Source organism: Myxocyprinus asiaticus, chromosome 25 (genome assembly GCF_019703515.2).
Source record: "Myxocyprinus asiaticus isolate MX2 ecotype Aquarium Trade chromosome 25, UBuf_Myxa_2, whole genome shotgun sequence".
Classification (NCBI taxonomy): Eukaryota; Metazoa; Chordata; class Actinopteri; order Cypriniformes; family Catostomidae; genus Myxocyprinus; species Myxocyprinus asiaticus.
The window spans coordinates 38451096-38474390 of NC_059368.1; the positions used below are offsets into that span (position 1 = coordinate 38451096).

General features: G+C 39.2%; 1 protein-coding gene across 6 annotated transcripts in view; it reads left to right on the top strand.

Annotated features, from left to right (window-relative positions):
- LOC127415782 (centrosomal protein of 128 kDa-like) overlaps positions 1–23295 on the top strand; it is a 77566-nt gene that overhangs the window by 33781 nt on the left and 20490 nt on the right. For 4 of the 6 annotated variants that reach the window (XM_051654697.1, XM_051654698.1, XM_051654701.1 and 1 more), the window contains 7 exons: positions 168–307; positions 2065–2331; positions 7134–7742; positions 14125–14157; positions 14302–14466; positions 14766–14942; positions 19833–19892. In XM_051654697.1, the coding sequence (XP_051510657.1) occupies positions 168–307; positions 2065–2331; positions 7134–7742; positions 14125–14157; positions 14302–14466; positions 14766–14942; positions 19833–19892 (1451 nt within the window). The remainder of the gene's footprint in view (positions 1–167; positions 308–2064; positions 2332–7133; positions 7743–14124; positions 14158–14301; positions 14467–14765; positions 14943–19832; positions 19893–23295) is intronic. The other 2 variants (XM_051654699.1, XM_051654702.1) reach the window with 2 other exon arrangements.

Below are 23295 nucleotides of genomic sequence, written 5' to 3' on the forward strand. Positions count from 1 at the left end.
GTACTAAGAGATTTTTTGGATCCATCCAAAATCGTTTGAAAAATAATCATGATCCAGAGTCTGTGAATATTTTTTTCCCCTACCCCTAGTCTTGATTTAGAGGAGGTTACAGTGTTTTGTAGGTTGTGCATTGTTTTACCGCACTGTGTTTGTGTGTTTTAATCCAGAACGGACAGAGTTGGAGAGAGAAATTGAAGACCTAAGGGTGCAGCTGGGTAGAATCGGAGCGTCCAGCGAGGTCGAAGAACTGAGACGAACCGTTGAGCGAAAAGAGAGAGAGAGAAATCAGCTTGCTTTCCGGGTCGAGGTGTGTGTACTTGATATTGTTTTGTGGGGGCGCTCAACAGGTTCGACTTCATCCCTGGTAAACTTTGGTTTTTCAGCAAGGGCTGAATGGTTTTATTAAAGTGCAGAGAGAGAGGAGGCATAGAATAAACTGCCTGTCTAACAGTCTCTCTTGGTGTCTCTGAACACAGATCACTCCATTCAAACACTACAGAGAAACCTGGGTTACAACCTCAGGCTTCCACCAAACACATGCTAAATAAAAACAGCTACTTAAAGGTGAAGTGTGTAATTTTTTTTTTTTTTTTTGCAAACATCAGTGCAGATTGCTGCTTTTTTTTTCCTCCCTTTTACTCTGTGGCCAAAACCCTTCATCTGGTTAATTTACAGTTGAAGTCAGAAGTTTACATACACCTTAGACAAATACATTTATAATACATTCTGATATCCCAATTAATTGTTCATTGTCAACTATAAGTAAGCTATTCATGGGTTTACCTCCCCCAAAAGTGTAAACACTGAACATCCCAGGCACTATCAAAACATTCATGTTTATATTTTGAGCGGCCTGCTCAGCTCTACCCATCCCTTTCTATCTAAACCTATAGCGTGAGTTTGGGGCGTGGCTACTTGTAGTAAACTGTTTAGCCGGGAGAATATGAACATCCATGGCGGACGTGTTACAGAGGAAACGACTTGCTATCCAGAGTGAACATGTACAAGGTGGAGGACTTTGAGGGAATTTTTGGGGTTTGATTCATGCCGTGTTACTTCTCTACAGGTAAGCTACACTCTGGTTTTGCCACACAAGTGAGCTCATTACTATCGAGCTTCAGAGAAATTCGCAAAATACTCAGAATATGTATCGTTTTGCTCACTAATTACCAAGAACTGTCCTACCTTTTGTGCTAGATCCCCCGCACACCAGCTGCCGTTCAATCCGGCGATGTTATTGGACGAGCCGATTCCTCTGTGATGCTTTCTGACCGGTGTGTTTGTTATAGTGGTCTTGTTTATTACCTCGTTAAATGTGTATCACCTTTTATTTAGTATGGCCTATTTGTTCATAGGAAATGTGAAAGGGCATGATGATTCTGAGGGGTTTTGGCAAAGGTTGTTTGAAAACATACTTTATTTTTGTAATTCCGTTTGGTGCCATTAGTAGCGCAGAAATTACACACTGCAAAGTTTTCTTTGTTCTTCGCTCAGAGCTAAAAAGTAGTTTGAAACCGTCAAGTAACCGTATACTGTTTGCGAATATTCAAACACTGACCACGCCGCTGGGGGAGGCGTTTAGAGGAGCATTTAAATATGAGGCCATCTTTATCTGATTTATCCAATCAGCATTCAGAACACAGTTCAAATGTTTTTCGTTTGTATTTTTCATTTAATCTGTTCTTTCTGCCTGTCTTTCTTTCTTATTTGTCTTTCATTCATTCTCTTTTGAATTTATTTGGTCTGTTTTGTCATTCTTTTGTTTGTTCATTAATTCATTTTCTTTGTCATTCGTTTATCACTCTGTCTTTGTTTGAGTTGAAGTTTGTTCAGTTCACTTTAGCATGACAGTTGTAGTACAGCATTGCCAAAGCATTGTTAGGTTATTTATATATGTTTTAAATAACATACAATAGAACAACAACAACAAGTTAAAATGGAAATGAAAAAAGAATGAAAAGTAAATAATTTCAGTCCTAATAAAGATTACATAAAACAAAGAACAAAAAATGGATTCGCCATTTCTATACTGTGAATGGCAGACATCTCTCTCTCTCCGTCTAGGCTCTCTCTGGAGATCTGGAGCGACGTGAGCAGCAGCAGGTGAGGATGTTGGCCCAGCTGAAGGAGATCCAGTCTCGTTCTGAGGACAGCGGGTCAGAATGTGCCCGTCTGGAGGCCCAGCTGACAGAAAGCGAGAGGAAGAGAGAGGAGCTGCGCTCAAAAGCTCAGGAGGCCATCAGGCAGTGGAAGGCCAAATGCAGGAGACTGGAGCGAGAGCTTCAGGAAATAAAGGATGAGAGCAGGAACGACACTGATAAAGCTAAACGGGTGAGACTTTACAATCCTAGAGTAGATGTAGACATGGTCCAAAATTATGTCTGCATGATTTTATACATTACACTGCTGCCACACGGTTGGCTGATTAGATAATTGCATGAATAAGGTGTTCTTAATAAAGTGCTCGGTGAGTGTATTTACTTGAAAATTTACGATTTACCGATTAATCTGTTCAGGGTTGGAAATTAATGGGGGCTCAGGGCCAAAATGCTGTTGAAATTGTTAAAAATGCCCCTGAAATTAAAAATATGGGGGCAATAAATGTCCCTGCAACAAGTTTGTTTTTCCGCCCTGTTTTTATCTTATAAAGTTATTAGTAGGCCTACACACATCCCAAAAGTCATTAGAATTTTCGCTTAACATTATTTATATCACGTCGTCCATTGTGCAGATGTTGCAGAGTCAATGGCGGAACCTCGCACCATTGAACCGCACAGACGGGCACTCCCCATCAGTTTGGTGTCGTACTCCTGCCCTAAATTTCATGACCATTCACTCCTCATTCATAATAAACTGTCCTAGTGAGTGACACTCACTAGGTGTTATATTTCCATTTCCATTGCCCTTTGTGTTATATTTCCTTGCTCATTGGCCCATCTCACTTAGGCTGCTATCTGCCTGACAAGCCTCCTCATGTTCTTAAGGCCAAAAGTGCGAGAGGTATGGATGTTATATATTTAGCAAGTTAATCAGGTATGAGAAATCAAAAAATATAATGTAACCAGATTATACAGTTTACTTGTTTACTTGCTGTCATCTCTTTCTCTGTGTCTTTTCAGTAATGTTGGCTATGTTAACTTGTAGCCAAAATATTTGGAAATATGTGAATGAGAAAAAAAGTGATCCTGCAATGTATTTCAGTCACAGTTGGTGTAGAGATCAGACAAAATGTAATAATTGAAACATGCCTGTTGACATTGTAACTGAAATATTCCCAAATTACTTTGTACTGAATCTAATTACAATTGAAATCTAATTGAATCAAATTAAATTTGAAATTAATGCCCTATAAATATTATTTGAGGTTTAAATAAATTGCCCTTACAAAGGAAAAAATGTCCTTTGATTTCCAGGGGGCACAAATTGCCCTCCTAATGGAAAAGTTAATTTCTGACCCTGATCGGAGCTTTTTGGAACTGTCAGTTATCTGCAAAAATCAATACAGATAGCTGCTTTTTTATTCCTCCCTTTTACTCTGTGGCCAAAACCCTTCATCTGGTTAATATACAGTTGAAGTCAGAAGTTTACATACACCTTAGACAAATACATTTAAACTCAGTTTTTCACAATTCCTGACATTTAATCGTAGAAAACATTCCCTGTCTTCAGTAGGTCAGTTAGGATCACTTCTTTATTTTAAGAATGTGAAATGTCAGAATAATAGTAGAGAGAATGATTTATTTCAGCTTTTATTTCTTTCATCACATTCCCAGTGGGTCAGAAGTTAACATACACTTTGTTAGTATTGGTAGCATTGCCTTTAAATTGTTTAACTTGGGTCAAACATTTTGGGTAGCCTCCCACAAGCTTCTCACAATAAGTTGCTGGAATGTTGGCCCATTCCTCCAGACAGAACTGGTGTAACTGAGTCAGGTTTGTAGGCCTCCTTGCTTGCAAATGCTTTTTCAGTTCTGCCCACAAATTTTCTATCAGATTGAGGTCAGGGCTTTGTGATGGCCACTCCAATACCTTGACTATGTTGTCCTTAAGGCATTTTGCCACAACTTTGGAGGTATGCTTGGGGTCATTTTCCATTTGGAAGACCCATTTGCGACCGAGCTTTAACTTCCTGGCTGATGTGTTGAGATGTTGCTTCAATATATCCACATAATTTTCCTTCCTCGTAATGCCATCTATTTTGTGAAGTGCACCAGTCCCTCCTACAGCAAAGCACCCCTACAACATGATCCTGCCACCCCCCTTGCTTCATGGTTGGGATGATGTTCTTCGGCTTGCAAGCATCACCCTTTTTCCTCCCAACATAACAATGGTCATTATGGCCAAACAGTTAAATTTTTGTTTCATTAGACCAGAGGTTATTTCTCCAAAAAGTAAGATCTTTGTCCCCATGTGCACTTGCAAACTGTAGTCTGGCTTTTTTATGGTGGTTTTGGAGCAGTGGCATCTTCCTTGCTGAGCAATTTACTGTATTACTGTGGATATAGATACTTGTTTACCTGTTTCCTCCAGCATCTTCACAAGGTCCTTTGCTGTTGTTCTGGAATTGATTTGTACTTTTTGCACTAAACTACATTCATCTCTAGGAGACTGAATGCATCTCCTTCCTGAGTGGTATGATGGCTGCGTGTTTATATTTGCGTACTATTGTTTGTACAGATAAACGTGGTACCTTCAGGTGTTTGAATATTGCTCACAAGGATGAACCAGGCTTGTGGAGGTCCACAATTTTTTTTCTGAGGTCTTGGCTGATTTCTTTTGATTTTCCCATGATGTCAAGCAAAGAGGTACTGAGTTTGAAGGTAGGCCTTAAAACACATCCTCAGATACACCTCCAATTCAGTACACCTCCTATCAGAAGCTAATTGTCTAAAGGCTTGACATCATTTTCTGGAATTATCCAAGCTGCTTAAAGGCACAGTTAACTTAGTGTATGTAAACTTCTGACCCACTGGAATTGTGATAGAGTCAATTAAAAGTGAAACAATCTGTCTGTAAACAATTGTTGGAAAAATTACTCGTCATGCACAAAGTAGATGTCCTAAACGACTTGCCCAAACTATAGTTTGCTCATATTAATTCTGTGGAGTGGTTAAAAAATGAGTTTTAATGACTTCAACCTAAGTGTATGTAAACAGTCCATAAACAGTGAGACTTGGCTCTGTTGTAATGCTCTATATATAGTGGTAAATACTCACCAAAGTAAGCTTTTTATAGCCTATACAGTTGAAGTCAGAAGTTTACATACACTTAGGTTGAAGTCATTAAAACTAATTTTTTAACCACTCCACAGATTTAATATTAGCAAACTATAGTTTTGGCAAGTCGTTTAGGACATCTATTTGGTGCATGACACAAGTAATGTTAACAACAATTGTTTACAGACAGATTGTTTCACTTTTAATTGACTATATCACAATTCCAGTGGGTCAGAAGTTTACATACACTAAGTTGACTGTGCCTTTAAGCAGCTTGGAAAATTCCAGAAAATGATGTCAAGCCTTTGAAAAATTGTGGACCTCCAAAAGTCTGGTTCATCCTTGAGCAATTTCCAAATGCCTGAAGGTACCACGTTTATCTGTACAAACAATTGTATGCAAGTATAAACACCATGGGACCACACAGCCATCATACCGCTCAAGAAGGAGAAGCATTCTGATCTTCTAGAGATGAATGAAGTTTTGTGCGAAAAGTGCAAATCAAAACCAGAACAACAGCAAAGGATCTTGTGAAGATGCTGGAGGAAACAGGTAGACAAGTATCTATATCCACAGTAAAACGAGTCCTATATCAACATAACCTGAAAGGCTGTTCAGCAAGGAAGAAGCCACTGCTCCAAAACCACCATAAAAAAGCCAGACTACAGTTTGCAGGTGCACATGGGGACAAAGATCTTACTTTTTGGAGAAATGTCCTCTGGTCTGATGAAACAAAAATTGAACTGTTTGGCCATAATGACCATTGTTATGTTTGGAGGAAAAAAGGTGATGCTTGCAAGCCGAAGAACACCATCCCAACCATGAAGCATAGGGGTGGCAGCATCATGTTGTGTGGGTGCTTTGCTACAGGAGGGACTGGTGCACTTCACAAAATAGATGGCATCATGAGGAAGGAAAATGATGTGGATATATTGAAGCAACATCTCAAGACCTCAGCCAGGAAGTTAAAGCTCGGTCGCAAATGGGTCTTCCAAATGGAAAATGACCCCAAGCATACCTCCAAAGTTGTGGCAAAATGGCTTAAGGACAACAAAGTCAAGGTATTGGAGAGGCCATCACAAAGCCCTGACCTCAGTCTGATAGAACATTTGTGGGCACAACTGAAAAAGCGTGTGCGAGCAAGGAGGCCTACAAACCTGACTCGGTTACACCAGTTCTGTCTGGAGGAATGGGCCAAAATTCCAGCAACTTAGTGTGAGAAGCTTATAGAAGGCTACCCAAAAAGTTTGACCCAAGTTACACAATTTAAAGGCAATGCTACCAAATACTTACAAAGTGTACGTAAACTTCTGACCCACTGGGAATGTGATGAAAGAAATAAAAGCTGAAATAAATCATTCTCTCTACTATTATTCTGACATTTCACATTCTTAAAATAAAGTAGTGATCCTAACTGACCTACTGAAGACAGGAAAAGTTTTCTACGATTAAATGTCAGGAATTGTGAAAAACTGAGTTTAAATGTATTTGTCTAAGGTGCATGTAAACTTCTGACTTCAACTGTAACTGCTTGACATGTCATGTCAACCAGGGCTGTAAAGTAATTCATTACTACGCTGATGTGTTGTTGTGGGGAATTTGTACTTTGCTCGAGTACTATTGAAACTTAATACTTGTACGTTTACTCACAGTTACATTTCCATGGCAAAAGTAATGCTTTTTACTCCTTATCATTTCAATTAGAACTTTAAAGTACAATGTACATATTTTGCAGGTCATCATGACTTTGAAAATTCTATCATCATTTTGTTCCATACCCGTATGACTTTCAGTCTCCCGTGGAGATGTGGAATGTTAGTTTCAGTCACCATTCACTTTCATCGTATGGAAAAATATTTTTTTTTGCAGTTATATGTGCATTATTTTGCTTTCCATGTGTTCTGCTCTGTTCTTCAGAGTAAAGAGAGAGAGAGCGTTCTCAGCCAGCAGGCAGAGGGCGCATGCAGACAGCTCGCTGATGCCCTCGGGCGTCTTGCTCAGCGCGAGGAGGATGTACGCCGTCTTGACGTGGATTTGGCCGAAGCTCGCTCACGGCTCATCGCTTTAGAACATGAGATCAGACAGGCTCAGGAAACCTCACGAGGTCTAGAAGAAGAGGCCCAAAAGCAGATCTCCCTGCAGACCCGTCTGAGAGAGGAGAACAACAGGCTACAGGAGCGCTGGGAGCTTCAGGAGCAGAGGAGAGACAAGGAACAGAGATCTCTGCTGGATCTCCAGGCCTCAGTGAAGAACCTCAGTGCCACAAGAGCCGATCTCACAGCCAAACTGGCTGAGGCGGAGAGCTCCAGGAAGGAGCTGGAAAAACGACTCGCTCTGGCCCTGGAGGAGAGCTCCTCTTTTGGGCGACAACTGGAACTGGAGAGGGAGGTGCATCAGAAGGAGCTGAGCCACCTCCGAACGGCCCAGCAGGAGGGCAAAGCCAAAAAGGACAGAGACGTACACGACACGCTCCGATTATACAAACGTGAGCGAGAAGAACTGGAGGCTCTTGTCAAAGACCTTAAGGTTCGAATCCAACACCGTGTCCTAACTAAAGGTTTGCTACCCGATCCAAGCATGATGTGTTTGGGAGGGGTTCGATTCAGTTTTTCAAGTATAATTGGGTTTGGGTTTGTAATTAATAAAGCAATATCACACTGGCAATCGTGCTGTAAAGGCCAACATCAGCACGGCTGTGATTCAGCCGAGTGCCGCAGGTAATCACAGCCATGCTAATTTCGTCCATACAGCATGATTGTGAGTGTGATATTGCTTTTATACAACAATTAAAAGAACAAGTACGTTAAAAAAATGGGGAAAAACTAAGGACTGACGCACAAAAAAAATGCTTACTTTCTTATGCCATTGATCAGGATCTTCCGTTGCTAGTTCAAAAGATGCACACAAGCCTCTGCTACTATTTTAAAAACATCACTTTAGAACTAGTAATGATGCCTTGGGCTTAGTGTTGTCAAAAGTACTGGTACTTCGGTACCAAGTTGATACTAAAATAAAAAAAGATGTAAGGATACCAGTGTTTCTGCAGTACTGGTGTTACGGTTCAACTGGATTTCATGTTAACTGGTGATCATCTTCTGCTTTAAATCAGATGTGAACGACTGGCCGCAGATTCATTGATTCTGAAAATCATGCTTCTGACTCAATATTTTGCTGTCCATTAAATGTAAAATTACTACATGATGCTGGTATTATTAGATCGAAAGGCAGAAGTATGCAAGATTAAAAATAATAATAATAGGTAGGAGATTCAAACTCGGCCATCAATAATATGATCAGCGTGATACTGTAGCGCCCTATCCATTTGAACTACTAGAAAGCGACAATTTAAAGGGGCATCTTTGTATTCACATTATAGTGTGTTTGGTGTGAAATGGTGCATATAATCAAGCAGTGTGTCCATGTTAACTTGTGCCTCCGTTTACAAGCTGATGGTCTTGTCCGATTATGACCTTGTTTGAAATCTGAACATCATTTTCTCGTCGAAACGCTGCACCCAAATATTATGCGATATCATAAAATCAGTCAGTAATAGAATGAACAACAATCTATATCTATGAATATATTCAGACATAAATTTAGACACATCCTCACTTTTACATACCCACTGCTCATGTGTACAACATTCATCACAAGCCCTTCAGAGCTTTGAAAGGTCATCCGATTATAAAATTAATCAACCCCTCTTTTTGCAGTTTGAACAAATAGTTATAGTCTGGTAGTCTGCAGTCTGGTACAGTTAGTTACACTATTAGACACAATAACCTATTGCATACCAACATGACAAACCATTTCATCAAATGTTGAAATGACAGTGAAGTAAACTCGTTGACAATGGGGAACAATGTGTAATTTTGGCTACTTGTTTTTCTGATCTTATGATGTTGATCTTCATTAATGTCACTTTGGACCTAAACCTACTGAGCATATGTCCACACTAATAGCAAACAAACTCAGTTTGGCTTTATTAATGTTGGAAGTTTGTTCATTCAATTACTGATTGATTTTATGATATCGCATAATATTTGGGTGCAGCATTTCGACGAGAAAATGACGTTCAGATTTCAAACAATGTCATAATAGGACAAGACCATCAGCTTGTAAACTGAGGCACAAGTTATATGCACCATTTCACACGGAACACACACTCATGTGAATAGTAGCTCAAATGGTTAGGGCGCTACAGTGTCGTGCTAATCATATTATTGATGGCTGAGTTCGAATCTCCTTTCTCGGGTTTTTATATTTTAAATCTTGTGTACTTCTGCAGTTTGATTTAACAATACCACTTATTTTAATCTGTACAGTGATACCAGCATCATGTAGCAATTTTACATTTAATAGAGAGCAAAATATTGAGTCAGAAGCATGATTTTCGGAATCAACATATCTGCAGCCGGTCGTTCACATCTGGTGTAAAACGGAAGGTCACCAGTTAACATGAAAATCACTTGAACCGTAACACTGGTAGTATCGAGCACCGACTCTATCCGGTACCAGCGCGCTGTATGACTGACACACGTCTGCTTTAAAATGCTCATTTTGAGCGCATGCTCTGTTACTCCTTACACTGAAATGGACAAATTTATCAAATTAAAATTGTGATTAAACCACTAAAGTCCACAATCTTAGTGTGGAAGAGCTGTGTACTTTGAAAGAATGTATAAATCCGACCGCTCATACACTGGAAACCCCACATACATTGAGAATCATTCACATGTTGTATCAGATGACAGAGCAGAGCACTAATCTACTGTGAACCACGCAGCACATGTAAACCACATATTTATAATACTAAATCACAGCATTTGCGCTTTAATCTCAGCTCTTTATTAATATAGCATTTAAAACAAGTGCTTCACAGTAATAACATTTAAAACATAACATTCAAAAATAACCACATACACAAACACCAGTAATCTAAAACACAAAATACAAACACTCCAAAACTGTGTCCTACATTTAATTTGTCAGACTCAAAGGCCAGTGTAAAGAAATGAGATTTCAGAAGGGATTTAAAAGTCTCCGTGTCGCAAACTGTCGCAATCTGGAAAGTGAAGATTCAGGCAAAAAACACGGCATAGTAAAAGCACGTTGCAAAATATAGGCTAGAGCCCTGAAATTGAAGAAATTGTGACAGAAATATATTACTGTATAGTTAAATGTAATATTCACTGTAATTATAATAACAATAATGAATAATAATAATAATAATAGTAATAATTAAGCAATATATCACAAGCAAGACTGCTGTTAAATAAAAGTTTGGAGAAAAAATGCAATGATGTAGAAAAGTAATTTTTTCACTTGAAGAGTGAATTAATTAGACACCATTTTGATAATGAAATGAAATTAAACTCTAAAACATAGAGTTCTGGAAAATAATAATAATAACAAAAAGGTAAACATGATTTGGTAAAGAATGAAACAGATTTCAATAGGGCGCTACTTAAAAACACTTAAGCAATGCATCCTTGATTGAGAAACACTTGAAGGATACATCCATTTCTTTTAATTTACTATTTACATTGTAAATTAACTTTTTAAATAGTCTAAACGGGTGTGTTCAATAGCACATTTCCATATTAAAAAACTGAAGAAGAACTCTCATGAACGTGCATAGGAGGGCTGTTTGAAAGTAGATTTATATATAAAAAGGAACTTAAATATTGATCTGTGGTACCAAAATTGGTATCAAGAACAGTGAAATTTTACTGGTATCAGTACCGACTACTGAAATTTTGGTACCATGACAACACTACTTGGGCTGTTTCTAAAAAGTTATTGGAGAAACAAGGATGTATTTATGTGTGTGTTTGAGAGAGAGCGACTGAGCTTAATCGATTACCTGCGTCTGTCGCTATTCCCAAGCAGTAGTGTAGTGTTGGTCAGCTTGCTGAAGATAATGGGAATTTTGGTCAAATACATCCTGTTTTCCTTGTGTAAAAATAGCCGTCTGTGCAGGGCTCCCCTGAGTATTTTTCGGTAGCCGGTGCGCAAGAGTCATTCACTGTAGAAACCGTTCTCTCTTCCGCCATGTTGCTTACATCTCCTCACAACGTGCAGAAACTCCGTTAACAGGTGAGCAACCTGAGTGTGTACTCCGTCGGATGTGTCTCTCAGCTGTGATAAACCTTAATGCTGAAGTTGTTCCCAGATGTATTGCAGTAGTAATCCGAGCGATCATGGAGTGAGAGACAATGCTGATGACTTCATAGATACCGCTCGCTGACTGACATGTGCTGACGCAATACATTTTAAACTTAACTGGCTCATAACAAATAAAAACTGTCTTTTGTCACCACCTGCTGGCTTAAATCTTTAATGCCACGGGGGAAAATATAAAAAACACATCTAGCTCTTTTACACATCTGCGCTGCTCTTACACTTTAGTTTAGAATGCCAAAAACACGGGGGCCTGGGTAGCTCAGCGAATATTGACACTGACTACCACCGCTGGAGTCGCAAGTTCGAATCCAGGGTGTTGCTGAGTGACTCCAGCCAGGTCTCCAAAGCAACCAAATTGGCCCGGTTGCTAGGGACGGTAGAGTCACATGGGGTAACCTCCTCGTGGTCGCGATTAGTGATTCTCGCTCTCAGTGGGGCACGTGGTGAGTTGTGCGTGGATCATGGAGAGTAGCATGAGCCTGCACATGCTGTGAGTCTCCGCGGTGTCATACACAACGAGCCACGTGATAAGATGCACGGAAGATGTCTCAGAAGTGGAGGCAACTGAGACTTGTCCTCTGCCACCTGGATTGAGGTGAGTAACCGCGCCACCAAAAAGGACCTAGTAAGTAGTGGGAATTGGGCATTCCGAATTGGGAGAAATAATAATAATATTTTTTTTAAATATTAAAAAAATGCCAAAAACACAAGTGAAGTGATACAAACAGAGAAGTGTCTGTGCTGATGGTGTGAGTCACCAGTACTCATGGAATGTCTTTCGTCCAATCAGATTCTAGGACTGGAACTAACTGTAGTATAATGAAAAATGTATATTGTTATTTATATAACAATAATAAATAAATAAGAATAAAATTAGCAGATTTTCACCAGAGGGCAAGATTACACCCAAAGGGGTGTTGAGAAATTTCATGATTTCCTTGCCCCTTGAAATCCATTTGAGTCCTTTCCTCCAAGCTAGTTAAATGCACCTTACAGGTGGGAAGTAGGTATGTGCAAAAGTGCTTATTTTTAAAATGTTGACATAGAATGCATTCTTGCATTCAGCATCATCTGGTTGGAGTGCAACATAATCGAGACTCGTATTTTGAAATTGTCATCTTTTTAATTGTCATTCTTCCTCGTATCCCTGTGTAATACAGTAATACGATTTTGGCCATGATTTTGCCATCTGAGACAAATGTCCAGGATCGTGAAAGAATTCTCTCATCATAGGGCAAAATTCTCCATCTTAGATCGCTTAGTGTGACATTTTCACTGACAGCCGATGCAATGCATCTTAGCCTCTGACGATGTTCTGGCAGTGTCAGAATTTTGCGTCGCGGTTGTGCAGTGTGACTGTTTCCACGGCGGCCAGATGAGGTAAAACAGCACTGTCAATCGAGTTTATTACGATGTGTTTTGTACAGTCTGACATTATGGCACACAGTGTGCCATGGCTTTTACTTGGCTTATCATGGCTTTTATACATCATATCAATAGCAACTTCGTCAGAGGCTAAGATTCATTGCATCGGCTGCAGTCTGACAAGCAGCAATCATACAGTGTGCACCTGGCTTACAAGCATAACACACTAAATCCTTCTCTGAGAAGTTGCGTCTCTTAATTCATCTCCATTTTGCACCACTGCAAATAAAAAATAAATGAAAAAAACTAAACAAACAAACAACACAACTAGTCAGTTTCAGATTTATTGTAGTTTAGATTTTTTATTTCGTTTTTATTTGTATTTTATTTTCAATTTAGTTTAGTTTTCAGTCTGATTGTTAGTTTTAGTTTTTTTCAGTGTGCTTTAGTATCAGTGTATTCTGTTTATTTTAGTTAATCCGTTAAATGAAACCATTAAAGCTGAAATATGCAATTCCTGCAACACTAGCACCACATAACGGAATTGCAAAAATATATATATATTTTTTTAAAACAGCTTTATGAATACACTCCCCCATATTCTGTTGATCTAACAAACAGTCACGCCCCTCAACTCACATCATTGGTCAAGTCAATGTTGTTTCGTCTCATGAGACAGGTCGGTCAAAACAAATAGAATAATTTTCGTAGCACCACAGAGACTCAGTGTATTCTGCTGAACACAAAGATTTTAAAAGAATATCTCAGCTCTGTAGGTCCGCACAATGCAAGTTACAATGTCCAAAACTTTGAAGCAGCACAAAAGTTATCCATATGACTCCAGTGGTTAAATCATATCTTCAGAAGTGATATTATGATAGATGTGGGTGAAAAACAGATTTAAGTCCCTTTTTGCTATTCGTAAATCCACTTTCAAACAGCCCTCCTTTACACGTTCATGAGAATTCTTCTGTTTGATTTTTTTGGCCGTTTACATTCTTCGTGCATCACCACCTACTGGGCAGGCAGGAAAAATTAAAATGGGAGGGATAAAGGAAAGGAAAATAAGAAATAATTCGTATCTGCACAACACCCCAGTAGGTGGCGATATGCATAAAGAATGCAAACAGAAGAATATCTCTCATGAAAGTAGATTTATATAAAAAAAAAGGGCACATAAATATTTATCTGTTTCTCATCCACACCTATCATATCACTTCAAAAGACATGGATTAAACCACTTGATTCGGATGGATTAATTTTATGCAGCTTCAAAGTTTTGGACCCTCATGACTTGCATTGTATGGACCTACAGAGCTGATATGTTCAGCTAAATATCTTCATTTGTGTTCTGCAGAATAAAGACATACACATCTGGAATGGCATGAGGGTGAGTAAATGATGAGAGAATTTTCATTTTTGGGGAACTATCCCTTTAACAATAATAATGTTGGACAACTAGTGGACCATCCTGCCCATGTTTAGTGGGAAGGGAAAAACAGTATTCTAATATTATTTGTGTGTTGATGTGTAGTCGGAGGCTGTGGCAGATAATGAAATGAAGAGAGCTCTGCAGCTAAAGCTGGACAAGATGAAGACAGAATGTGATAAACTGACAGAGCAGCTGAGCACCAGTCAGGAGAGTCACACACAGTTGCTCCACCAACACCACATCCTCAGAAAAGAGCTGGACGTGAAGGTATCACTGATCTCCTCACAGTTCCTCATGTCAAAACAATGCTATTCATTGATAAATCCACATCACCAACTGGGGAGGAAGTTTTGAGTTATGAAAGTTATTGGATGTTTTCATAGTACATCAGCAATGGCAAATTTAAAGCACATTTCATTGTCAACAAGTACTGCAGTATACTAGTGGTGCATTTGATGATCAATCAGAGGTGAGCAAATGTTAGTTCCTCTCAAGAGCTGGCCACTGTTATGCCTGCCAAAAATCGCCACATCTTAGAAATCTTCTTAATATCTCCTATACTGTAGGTAAAGTTAGCTGATAGGGCGGAGGAGAGGAGGCAGACCACAGAGGACTCCACGGCGGAGCTGCGCGAGAGAGTCACGGGCCTCCAGATGGAGCAGGAGTCCATCCTCCACGCTGTGGGGAGTCAGATTGACTCAGCCTGCCAGTTCTTGTCAAAAGACTCCGCCGCCAAGCTTGAAGTATGTACAAACACTCACACACACTGCATTCAATCATTTCATACATATGGATGTAAGGCTTCAGGCCCGTCTAATCCTGCTCCACAAACAAGCCCATCTATTTATGGATTTTCCAATATGCGCTACCGTGTCATACTACAGAAATTAGATTTCTGTGGTTTCAAGATGTGACTGTATCGATGTTGTGATGCAGGGATTGTGAGAATGCGTCAAATGTAAAACTGTCAAGACTGGAGGTTCATTGAAATGGAAGACTCGCTCTTGACTTTTTCTAGATTAAAGGGATAGTTCACTCAAAAATTGAAATTTTGAAAATATTTACTCACCCCCATGCCGTTCCAAGCCTTTATGACTTTCTTTTTCAGTGGAACACAAAAAGACAAATCAAATGAAAACACTGGGATATTAAAATTGAAATATTTGTAGATACGGGCTAACTTGCCCAGCCAAGCCCTCATCCCTTGGGCAAATCATAGAAGAGTTTCTTTCTTATTTTTTTTTATTTTTCTTTAATTGAAATAAAACAGTTTGATGATGAGTCACCACGAGGACTTGGAGTGCATTGGGAATTGGGCTTTCCAAATTGGGGAGAAAAAAAAATAAGAATTGCATTTCTTATTTCCAAATATTGCTTCTGCAAAAGTACTAAAAGAATCATTAATGGAACTGTTAAGGAACCGGAATCATTAAATTCCTCACGATTCCCATCCCTATTTTTGGATGAACTATTCCTTTTAAGGGATAAATTCAAATGCTACAAAAGTATAAGATAGGGCCCCTTTATCTTGAGTCTCAAACTGTGACTGGTATTCCTCCTGAGCAATCATTAATGTTACTCTCAGACTTAAAGTGCTCCAAATCAAATCTTCCTACATAGAGAAATATTTGTTGCACTAAAGCTGAGCTCTGAGCTGTGAACTCACTTCCTGCTTGCAGGCTGTCTGTACTTGTTTCTCAAGTCATCTTTAAATACAGTCTTTACTCTCAGCTCGAGCTGTCACCAGCCACATTACATTCCACCCTTTAATGTACTTCTGCAGCCTTCGAAACTTTTTATCTGCTGCCAGCAGCCACCTTTGATCGTTCAAGGAAAGATCGTGGCAAAATGCCCCCCTCCTCTGTCATGTGTTTGTGTCAGCAGTCTAAAGCGGCACGGTGGTGTTCAGACGTCCTCGATCGTGACAGGCGAGAACTGTCGGGGGAACACAGGCTATCCACACGCTCGCATTTTTTTAAAGCTGACAAAGCCCCCTCCTGTGCGCGCTCGCTCTGAAGGCGTACACCGTCGCTCTAAATGAGAAATTTGTAAATCTGCTCATTTTTGTTTGGTAAAGTGATTCATCTGTGCAGTGGGGTTTTCCCACCGAGCTGAAGATCTGGGAAGTTTACGGGCCTCCAGTTGACTGCCATCCACTCAGAATGAATCAGAGGAAGCTGACGCTGAACAATTCTGAATATTTTATTTTCGAAACCTCCTCAGAGGCATGCAATTTTTCATAAAATTTCTTATTATACAGAAGTTTCTAGTAGTATGACATTCAGGTATAATTTGAATAGCAAACACTGTGTTATTACAGTCAGCTGTCAATACATGAGGTTAATATACAGTATTTAACGCAGGAATATTCCGGGTCCAATACAAGTTAAGCTCAATCGACAGCATTTGTGGCATATTATTAATTACCACAAAAATAAATGTTGACTTGCTTCTTTTCTTTAAAAAAAAAAAAGCAAATATATGGGTTACAGCAAAGTTTTCCTAGCAAGTCAGTCCACTGTCGGCCATCTTTAGAGCACTCTCGAGAGGCTATTTCCAGACATGACAGTGCAACACCGAAATCTCAAAGCATTTAGTCAAGATTACGATCAAAGAACATATTTAAATCAGCAGTAAAATCAGACAAAACTTGTGTCATAAATTGTGCTTCTTTACCTCATATTACGCAAAAAAAACGCAATTTTCACGGCTTGTATAGCTAATGCGCATGCGCGTTTTCGAGTTGATTGACAGGCAATGTCTTTATCTTAAAGGTGATTGGCTCTTTTATCTGTAAGGCGGGACTTCCTTTCTACATCCGTTGACCGTTGGGCGCTAGAGCTCCTTGGGAGGGCGTTCCAATTTCTCCCATTAATTATAATAGAAGTGATCCGTCTCTGGTTCCAGTGAAGCACTTACAATGGAAGGGAATGGGGCCAATTTTTGAGAGTTTAAATACTCACTGTTTCAAAAGTTTATAAACAATATCCATGTTAACTTGATTTTAGTGTGATTAAATCACTTACTAACGTTTTCTGTTTAAAGTTATAGCCAGTTTTACATCTTCGTTGCCATGACAATGTAATATCAACAAACCCTAAAATGACTGTAAAAATGTTGATTTGAACAACTTTACAGCTCAAATCATTAGAATTAATGTAAGTGCTTTTATGAAATTACAAACTTCGTCTGAGACCATCAATCCACGCATCTCATCACGTGGCTTGTTGAGCGCGTTACCGTGGAGACATAGCGCGTGGAGGCTTCACGCTGTGCTCCGCAGCATCCACGCACAACTCACCACGCGCCACGGCGAGAGCGAGAACCACATTATAGCGACCAAGAGGAGGTTACTCCATGTGACTCTACCCTTCCTAGCAACCGGGCCAATTTGGTTGCTTAGGAGACCTGGCTGGAGTCACTCAGCACACCCTGGATTCAAACTCGCAACTCCAGGGGTGGTAGTCAGCGTCTTTACTTGCTGAGCTACCCAGGCCCCCGATTTTTGCTTTTTTTTTAAAGAAAAGTAAACATTATGCCACAAATGCTGTTCGATTTGAGCTTAACTTGTATAGAACCCAGAATATTCCTTTAAGGCAATTATTTACCTAATTTGGCATAACTGTGTTTGCCAGTTAATAAGTGCCTCCAATGCATTGGATTGTGCAGCAGCAGTGACTCGGCAGTGACAAAAAGCTCTTATCTAATTGGTCAGTCAGTTTTCAGAGCAGTCCAAAGAAAAAAAATACTTTTGATTGCAGGCGGACATTTTATCAGACTTGGTATGAATAGCGTCATGGTAATCCATAGTTTGTATTCAAAAGCTCTTGGTGTGACTATACCTTTAGTTTTCATAACACAGCACACAATAAGACCATATTACCTTCACAGTTCAACATTTAAACAGTTAAAGATATTTGTCAAATATATTTAATAACTTAACAGCAGTTTTCAATATAACAGTTGTTACTTACTGCATTCAAAACAAATGCAAAGACATAATTTTAGCAGTATGAAATTATTTTAATTTGGATATCCTTTCACAAAACCATGGGCAACAGCAGTTTTCAGTTACCAATGCCATTGTAGAAATTAAGTATTCGAAGTTAGCGATGATTAATTTAATGCTTGAGTGAAAGTGTCCATGAACAGAATGGTTACTGAGATTAAGCGAGTAGTATTCGGTTGGTCATGTGATCCTAACATGGCAGCCCCCATGAGGGGACCGTCTCCATGTAGAATAGAACAGCTTTTATAAGGTTACTGATGTAACTAAACTCTTCATCTCATGTGAGTGCTGATGATTTTATACATATGTTTCAAAATGACTATTCATTACTTTAGGAGTAAAAAATTCTTAATGTGGAAAAAAAATTACTGAATGTACCTTTTAAAGGAATAGTTCACCCAAAAATGAAAATTCTCTCATTATTCACTTACCCTGATGCCATCCCAGATGTGTATGACTGTCTTTCTTCAGCAGAATGCGAATTAAGATTTTTCAAAAAATGTTGAAGCTCTGTAGGTCCTTATAATGTAAGTAAATGGGTGTCATCAGGCTACTGGCTATTTGACAGTCCAAAAGGCATATTTAGGCAGTATAAAAGTAATCCACACAACTCCAGTCGATCAATGAATGTCTTCTGTAGCAAATCGATAGGTTGGTGTAAAAAACAAATCGATAATTAAAATGTATTTAACTTAAAATCGTTGCTTCCACCCAGTGCTGAATTGCTGTTTGAAATGAACTGACTCTTGCGTGACGCTCATTCCTCTGTGGTATTCAAAGAGTGCGCTTCTGACTTTTTGCATGAATGCGCCATAGTGCTTACTTCACTGATGCGTCGACACCGAAGCGATTTTTTTTTTTTTTTTTTTAAGTTACATTTTTTTTAACTATAATTTTTTTCTTATACCAACCTATCGATTTGCTACAGAACAAATGAATTGATCGACTGAAGTCGTGTGGATTACTTTTATGCTGCCTTAATATGCCTTTTGGACCATCAAATAGCCAGTAGCCCGATGGCACCCGTTTACTTACATTATAAGGACCTTCAGAGCTTCAACATTTTTCGAAAAATCTTCATTTGTGTTCTGATACACATCTGGGATGGCATCAGGGTAAGTGAATAATGAGAGAATTTTCATTTTTGGGTCAACTATTCCTTTAAATGGATTCCTTTAAATTATAGTTCTCATTGATGTTGTCATAATTGACCTTGTTGTAAACTAGCTTGGGGCTGTCACTGAATTCATTTGCTTTAAGATTAGTCAATAAATCATCACATATCCTGTTTGAAAATGTCCTCCATATGAATGTGGTGGTGGATAGAATGTGGATGTCTTGTGTAAGTTTAATAACCTTTTTTTATGTTGAAGCGGTGGCACAGAGGGAAGTGCGTAGGTTACGGCATATAAAAAGCTTTTGTGCTCATGGGGACCCAGGTTCGAATCTGGCCTGGTTTATATCCTGACCCTGTTCCCCCTCTATTTCCCTCCATTTTCATGTCAATTCTCCACTTTCTTTATACAGGCAGAAAGCCAATAAAATTAACCTTCTTTCAATAATACTGCTTATAACCTTGAAACCAAACAGCATAATGTTCGGTGTTGCACTTTCTGTGTTGTAGGCCATAATTCTGACTCCAGGACTGCAGAAGGATTCCCATCGCTGGCTGGCTGAGGCTAAGGTACACAAGTCATGTTAAACTCAGTTCTCAGTGATCATTTCTCCAGCAGATGTCATTCAGCTTAACACAGCTGCTGTTCTTTAACATCTCACATAGATCGATAGAAATATTCTCCAGCTCTCAGGGGCTTAATCTAATGTTTTATAAGGTTTATTTAAAAAAAAATGTGTGCATGTAGCTGGTTTGTCGCTGTGTGTTTGTAACAATGTATTACATAAATACATTTAAAGTCATATCAGTGGGTGATTTGTAGTTTTCATTGTAGGGCTGTGCTAATACTTATATCAATATACATAGCATTAGATCTTTTTATATAAAATATTTAATATCTTCATTTCATGTCAGGAGTTTTTTTTTTATTTTTTTATCCTACATTTTTCAGTATATGTCCAGTTTTGACTGAAAAAAAAGAAAAGAAAAAAAAATCCCAGATTTTCAGTGTAGATTTTGTTTTCATTTTATTTTGTATTTTGATTTCAGTTTTTGTTAGTTTTAAAGCTGAAGTGTGTATTTTCTGCAAGACTAGACTCATCAAATGGAATTGCAAAAATAAACATTGTTTTAAAACAGATTTCTGCCTTTGGCTGAACAAACAAATAGACAGTCCCATCCCAAACTCATGCCACTGGTTAAGTCAGTGTTGCTGTGTCGGGCTGGACATGCAACTCAAACAAACAGGGGTGCATTTCCCAAAAGCTTCGTTAGCCAACTATAGGTACAAGTTCTATCATTTCCAACATAGTTCAACGTTTTGGTGTTTCCTGAAACCATAGTTCTAACGAATAGTCACAAAAAGCATTGCAAAGTTGTGTGGTTAAAACTACAGCTCTCCACTTGTTTGCAGTTTCTTGTTAAATTGCTGTATCAATTACATTTAACTTCACAGAGGCTCCTGCATCTTTCACTCCATACATATCTCTTTTTTTCTTTCATTTTGTCAAGACTTTTGACCCTTTTTTGCAGAAAGCGTCGTTCTTAAACTTCATCTACACACAAACACAATTTTTCTCAACCCATTTAAAGCAGGGTTCCCGTGGATCCTTAAAAAGTCTTAAATTCAGTTTTCCCAAATTTAAGGTCTTAAAAAGTCTTAATATCTTAAATGATACAACAAGGGGCCTGGGAAGCTCAGCGAGCATTGATGCTGACCACCACCCCTGGAGTCGCGAGTTCGAATCCAGGGCGTGCTGAGTGACTCCATCCAGGTCTCCTAAGCAACCAAATTGGCCCAGTTGCTAGGGAGGGTAGAGTCACATGGAGTAACCTCCTCATGGTCGCGATTAGTGGTTCTCGCTCACAATGGGGTGCGTGGTAAGTTGTGCGTGGATCGCGTAGAGTAGCATGAGTCTCCACATGCTGTGAGTCTCCTCAGTGTCATGCACAACGGGCCATGTGATAAGATGCGTGGATTGACGGTCTCGGAAGCGGGGGCGACTGAGATTTGTCCTCCGTCACCCGGATTGAGGTGAGTAACCGCGCCACCACGAAGACCTACTAAGTAGTGGGAATTGGGCATTCCAAATTGGGAGAAAAAAAGAAACATTTGATACAACAAAAGTCTTAATTTTCATTTAAAGAGGTCTTAAATTTGAGAGCGGAAAGACAGGAATCGTGATATGACCTAATGTGATTATCAAACTTCAAAAGAATATAATTTAATTAAATAAATGCATGCGCTGCATCCTTCAGAGTGAAAACACAACACTGTTGTATTTTCTCCAAACATGTGGGGACTTCCAACCTTTGCAGAGCAGTTCACAATCATATCGGAAATTTATGACAAGTGATCACTAATGATCACCTGTTGATGATGATGATATAATGTTGATGAAATATGACAATATTTGCTTTTAATTGTTTATATTGTAATGTTTTGTAGATTATTGTAGGAGTGCACATTTTATTTCCCTTATGTTTGAATGAGCAGCTGCAAGCATTGAAGCGCAAACATTTCAAAATAAGAGTCCCCGGTGTATTTCAGCCTTTAAAGTTAAAAGTTCCGTGTTGAGTCAGATCTTTATTATTATTATTTTTTTTTTTTTTTTTTTTTTCCTGGTTATTGGTATTTTGGTTGCACCAAAAACTGCATATACATGTGCTTCTCAATAAATTAGAATGTCAAGGAAAAGTTCATTTATTTCAGTAATTCAACTCAAATTGTGAAACTCGTGTATTAAATAAATTCAGTGCACACAGACTGAAGTAGTTTAAGTCTTTGGTTCTTTTAATTGTGATGATTTTGGCTCACATTTAACAAAAACCCACCAATTCACTATCTCAACAAATTAGAATACATCATAAGACCAATAAAAAAAACATTTTTAGTGAATTGTTGGCCTTCTGGAAAGTATGTTCATTTACTGTATATGTACTCAATACTTGGTAGGAGCTCCTTTTGCTTTAATTACTGCCTCAATTCGGCGTGGCATGGAGGTGATCAGTTTGTGGCACTGCTGAGGTGGTATGGAAGCCCAGGTTTCTTTGACAGTGGCCTTCAGCTCATCTGCATTTTTTGGTGTCTTGTTTCTCATTTTCCTCTTGACAATACCCCATAGATTCTCTATGGGGTTCAGGTCTGGTGAGTTTGCTGGCCAGTCAAGCACACCAACACCATGGTCATTTAACCAACTTTTGGTGCTTTTGGCAGTGTGGGCAGGTGCCAAATCCTGCTGGAAAATGAAATCAGCATCTTTAAAAAGCTGGTCAGCAGAAGGAAGCATGAAGTGCTCCAAAATTTCTTGGTAAACGGGTGCAGTGACTTTGGTTTTCAAAAAATACAATGGACCAACACCAGCAGATGACATTGCACCCCAAATCATCACAGACTGTGGAAACTTAACACTGGACTTCAAGCAACTTGGGCTATGAGCTTCTCCACCCTTCCTCCAGACTCTAGGACCTTGGTTTCCAAATGAAATACAAAACTTGCTCTCATCTGAAAAGAGGACTTTGGAACACTGGGCAACAGTCCAGTTCTTCTTCTCCTTAGCCCAGGTAAGACACCTCTGACGTTGTCTGTGGTTCAGGAGTGGCTTAACAAGAGGAATACGACAACTGTAGCCAAATTCCTTGACACGTCTGTGTGTGGTGGCTCTTGATGCCTTGACCCCAGCCTCAGTCCATTCCTTGTGAAGTTCACCCAAATTCTTGAATCGATTTTGCTTGACAATCCTCATAAGGCTGCTCACTCGTTCTCTTGTTGGTTGTGCATCTTTTTCTTCCACACTTTTTCCTTCCACTCAACTTTCTGTTAACATGCTTGGATACAGCACTCTGTGAACAGCCAGCTTCTTTGGCAATGAATGTTTGTGGCTTACCCTCCTTGTGAAGGGTGTCAATGATTGTCTTCTGGACAACTGTCAGATCAGCAGTCTTCCCCATGATTGTGTAGCCTAGTGAACCA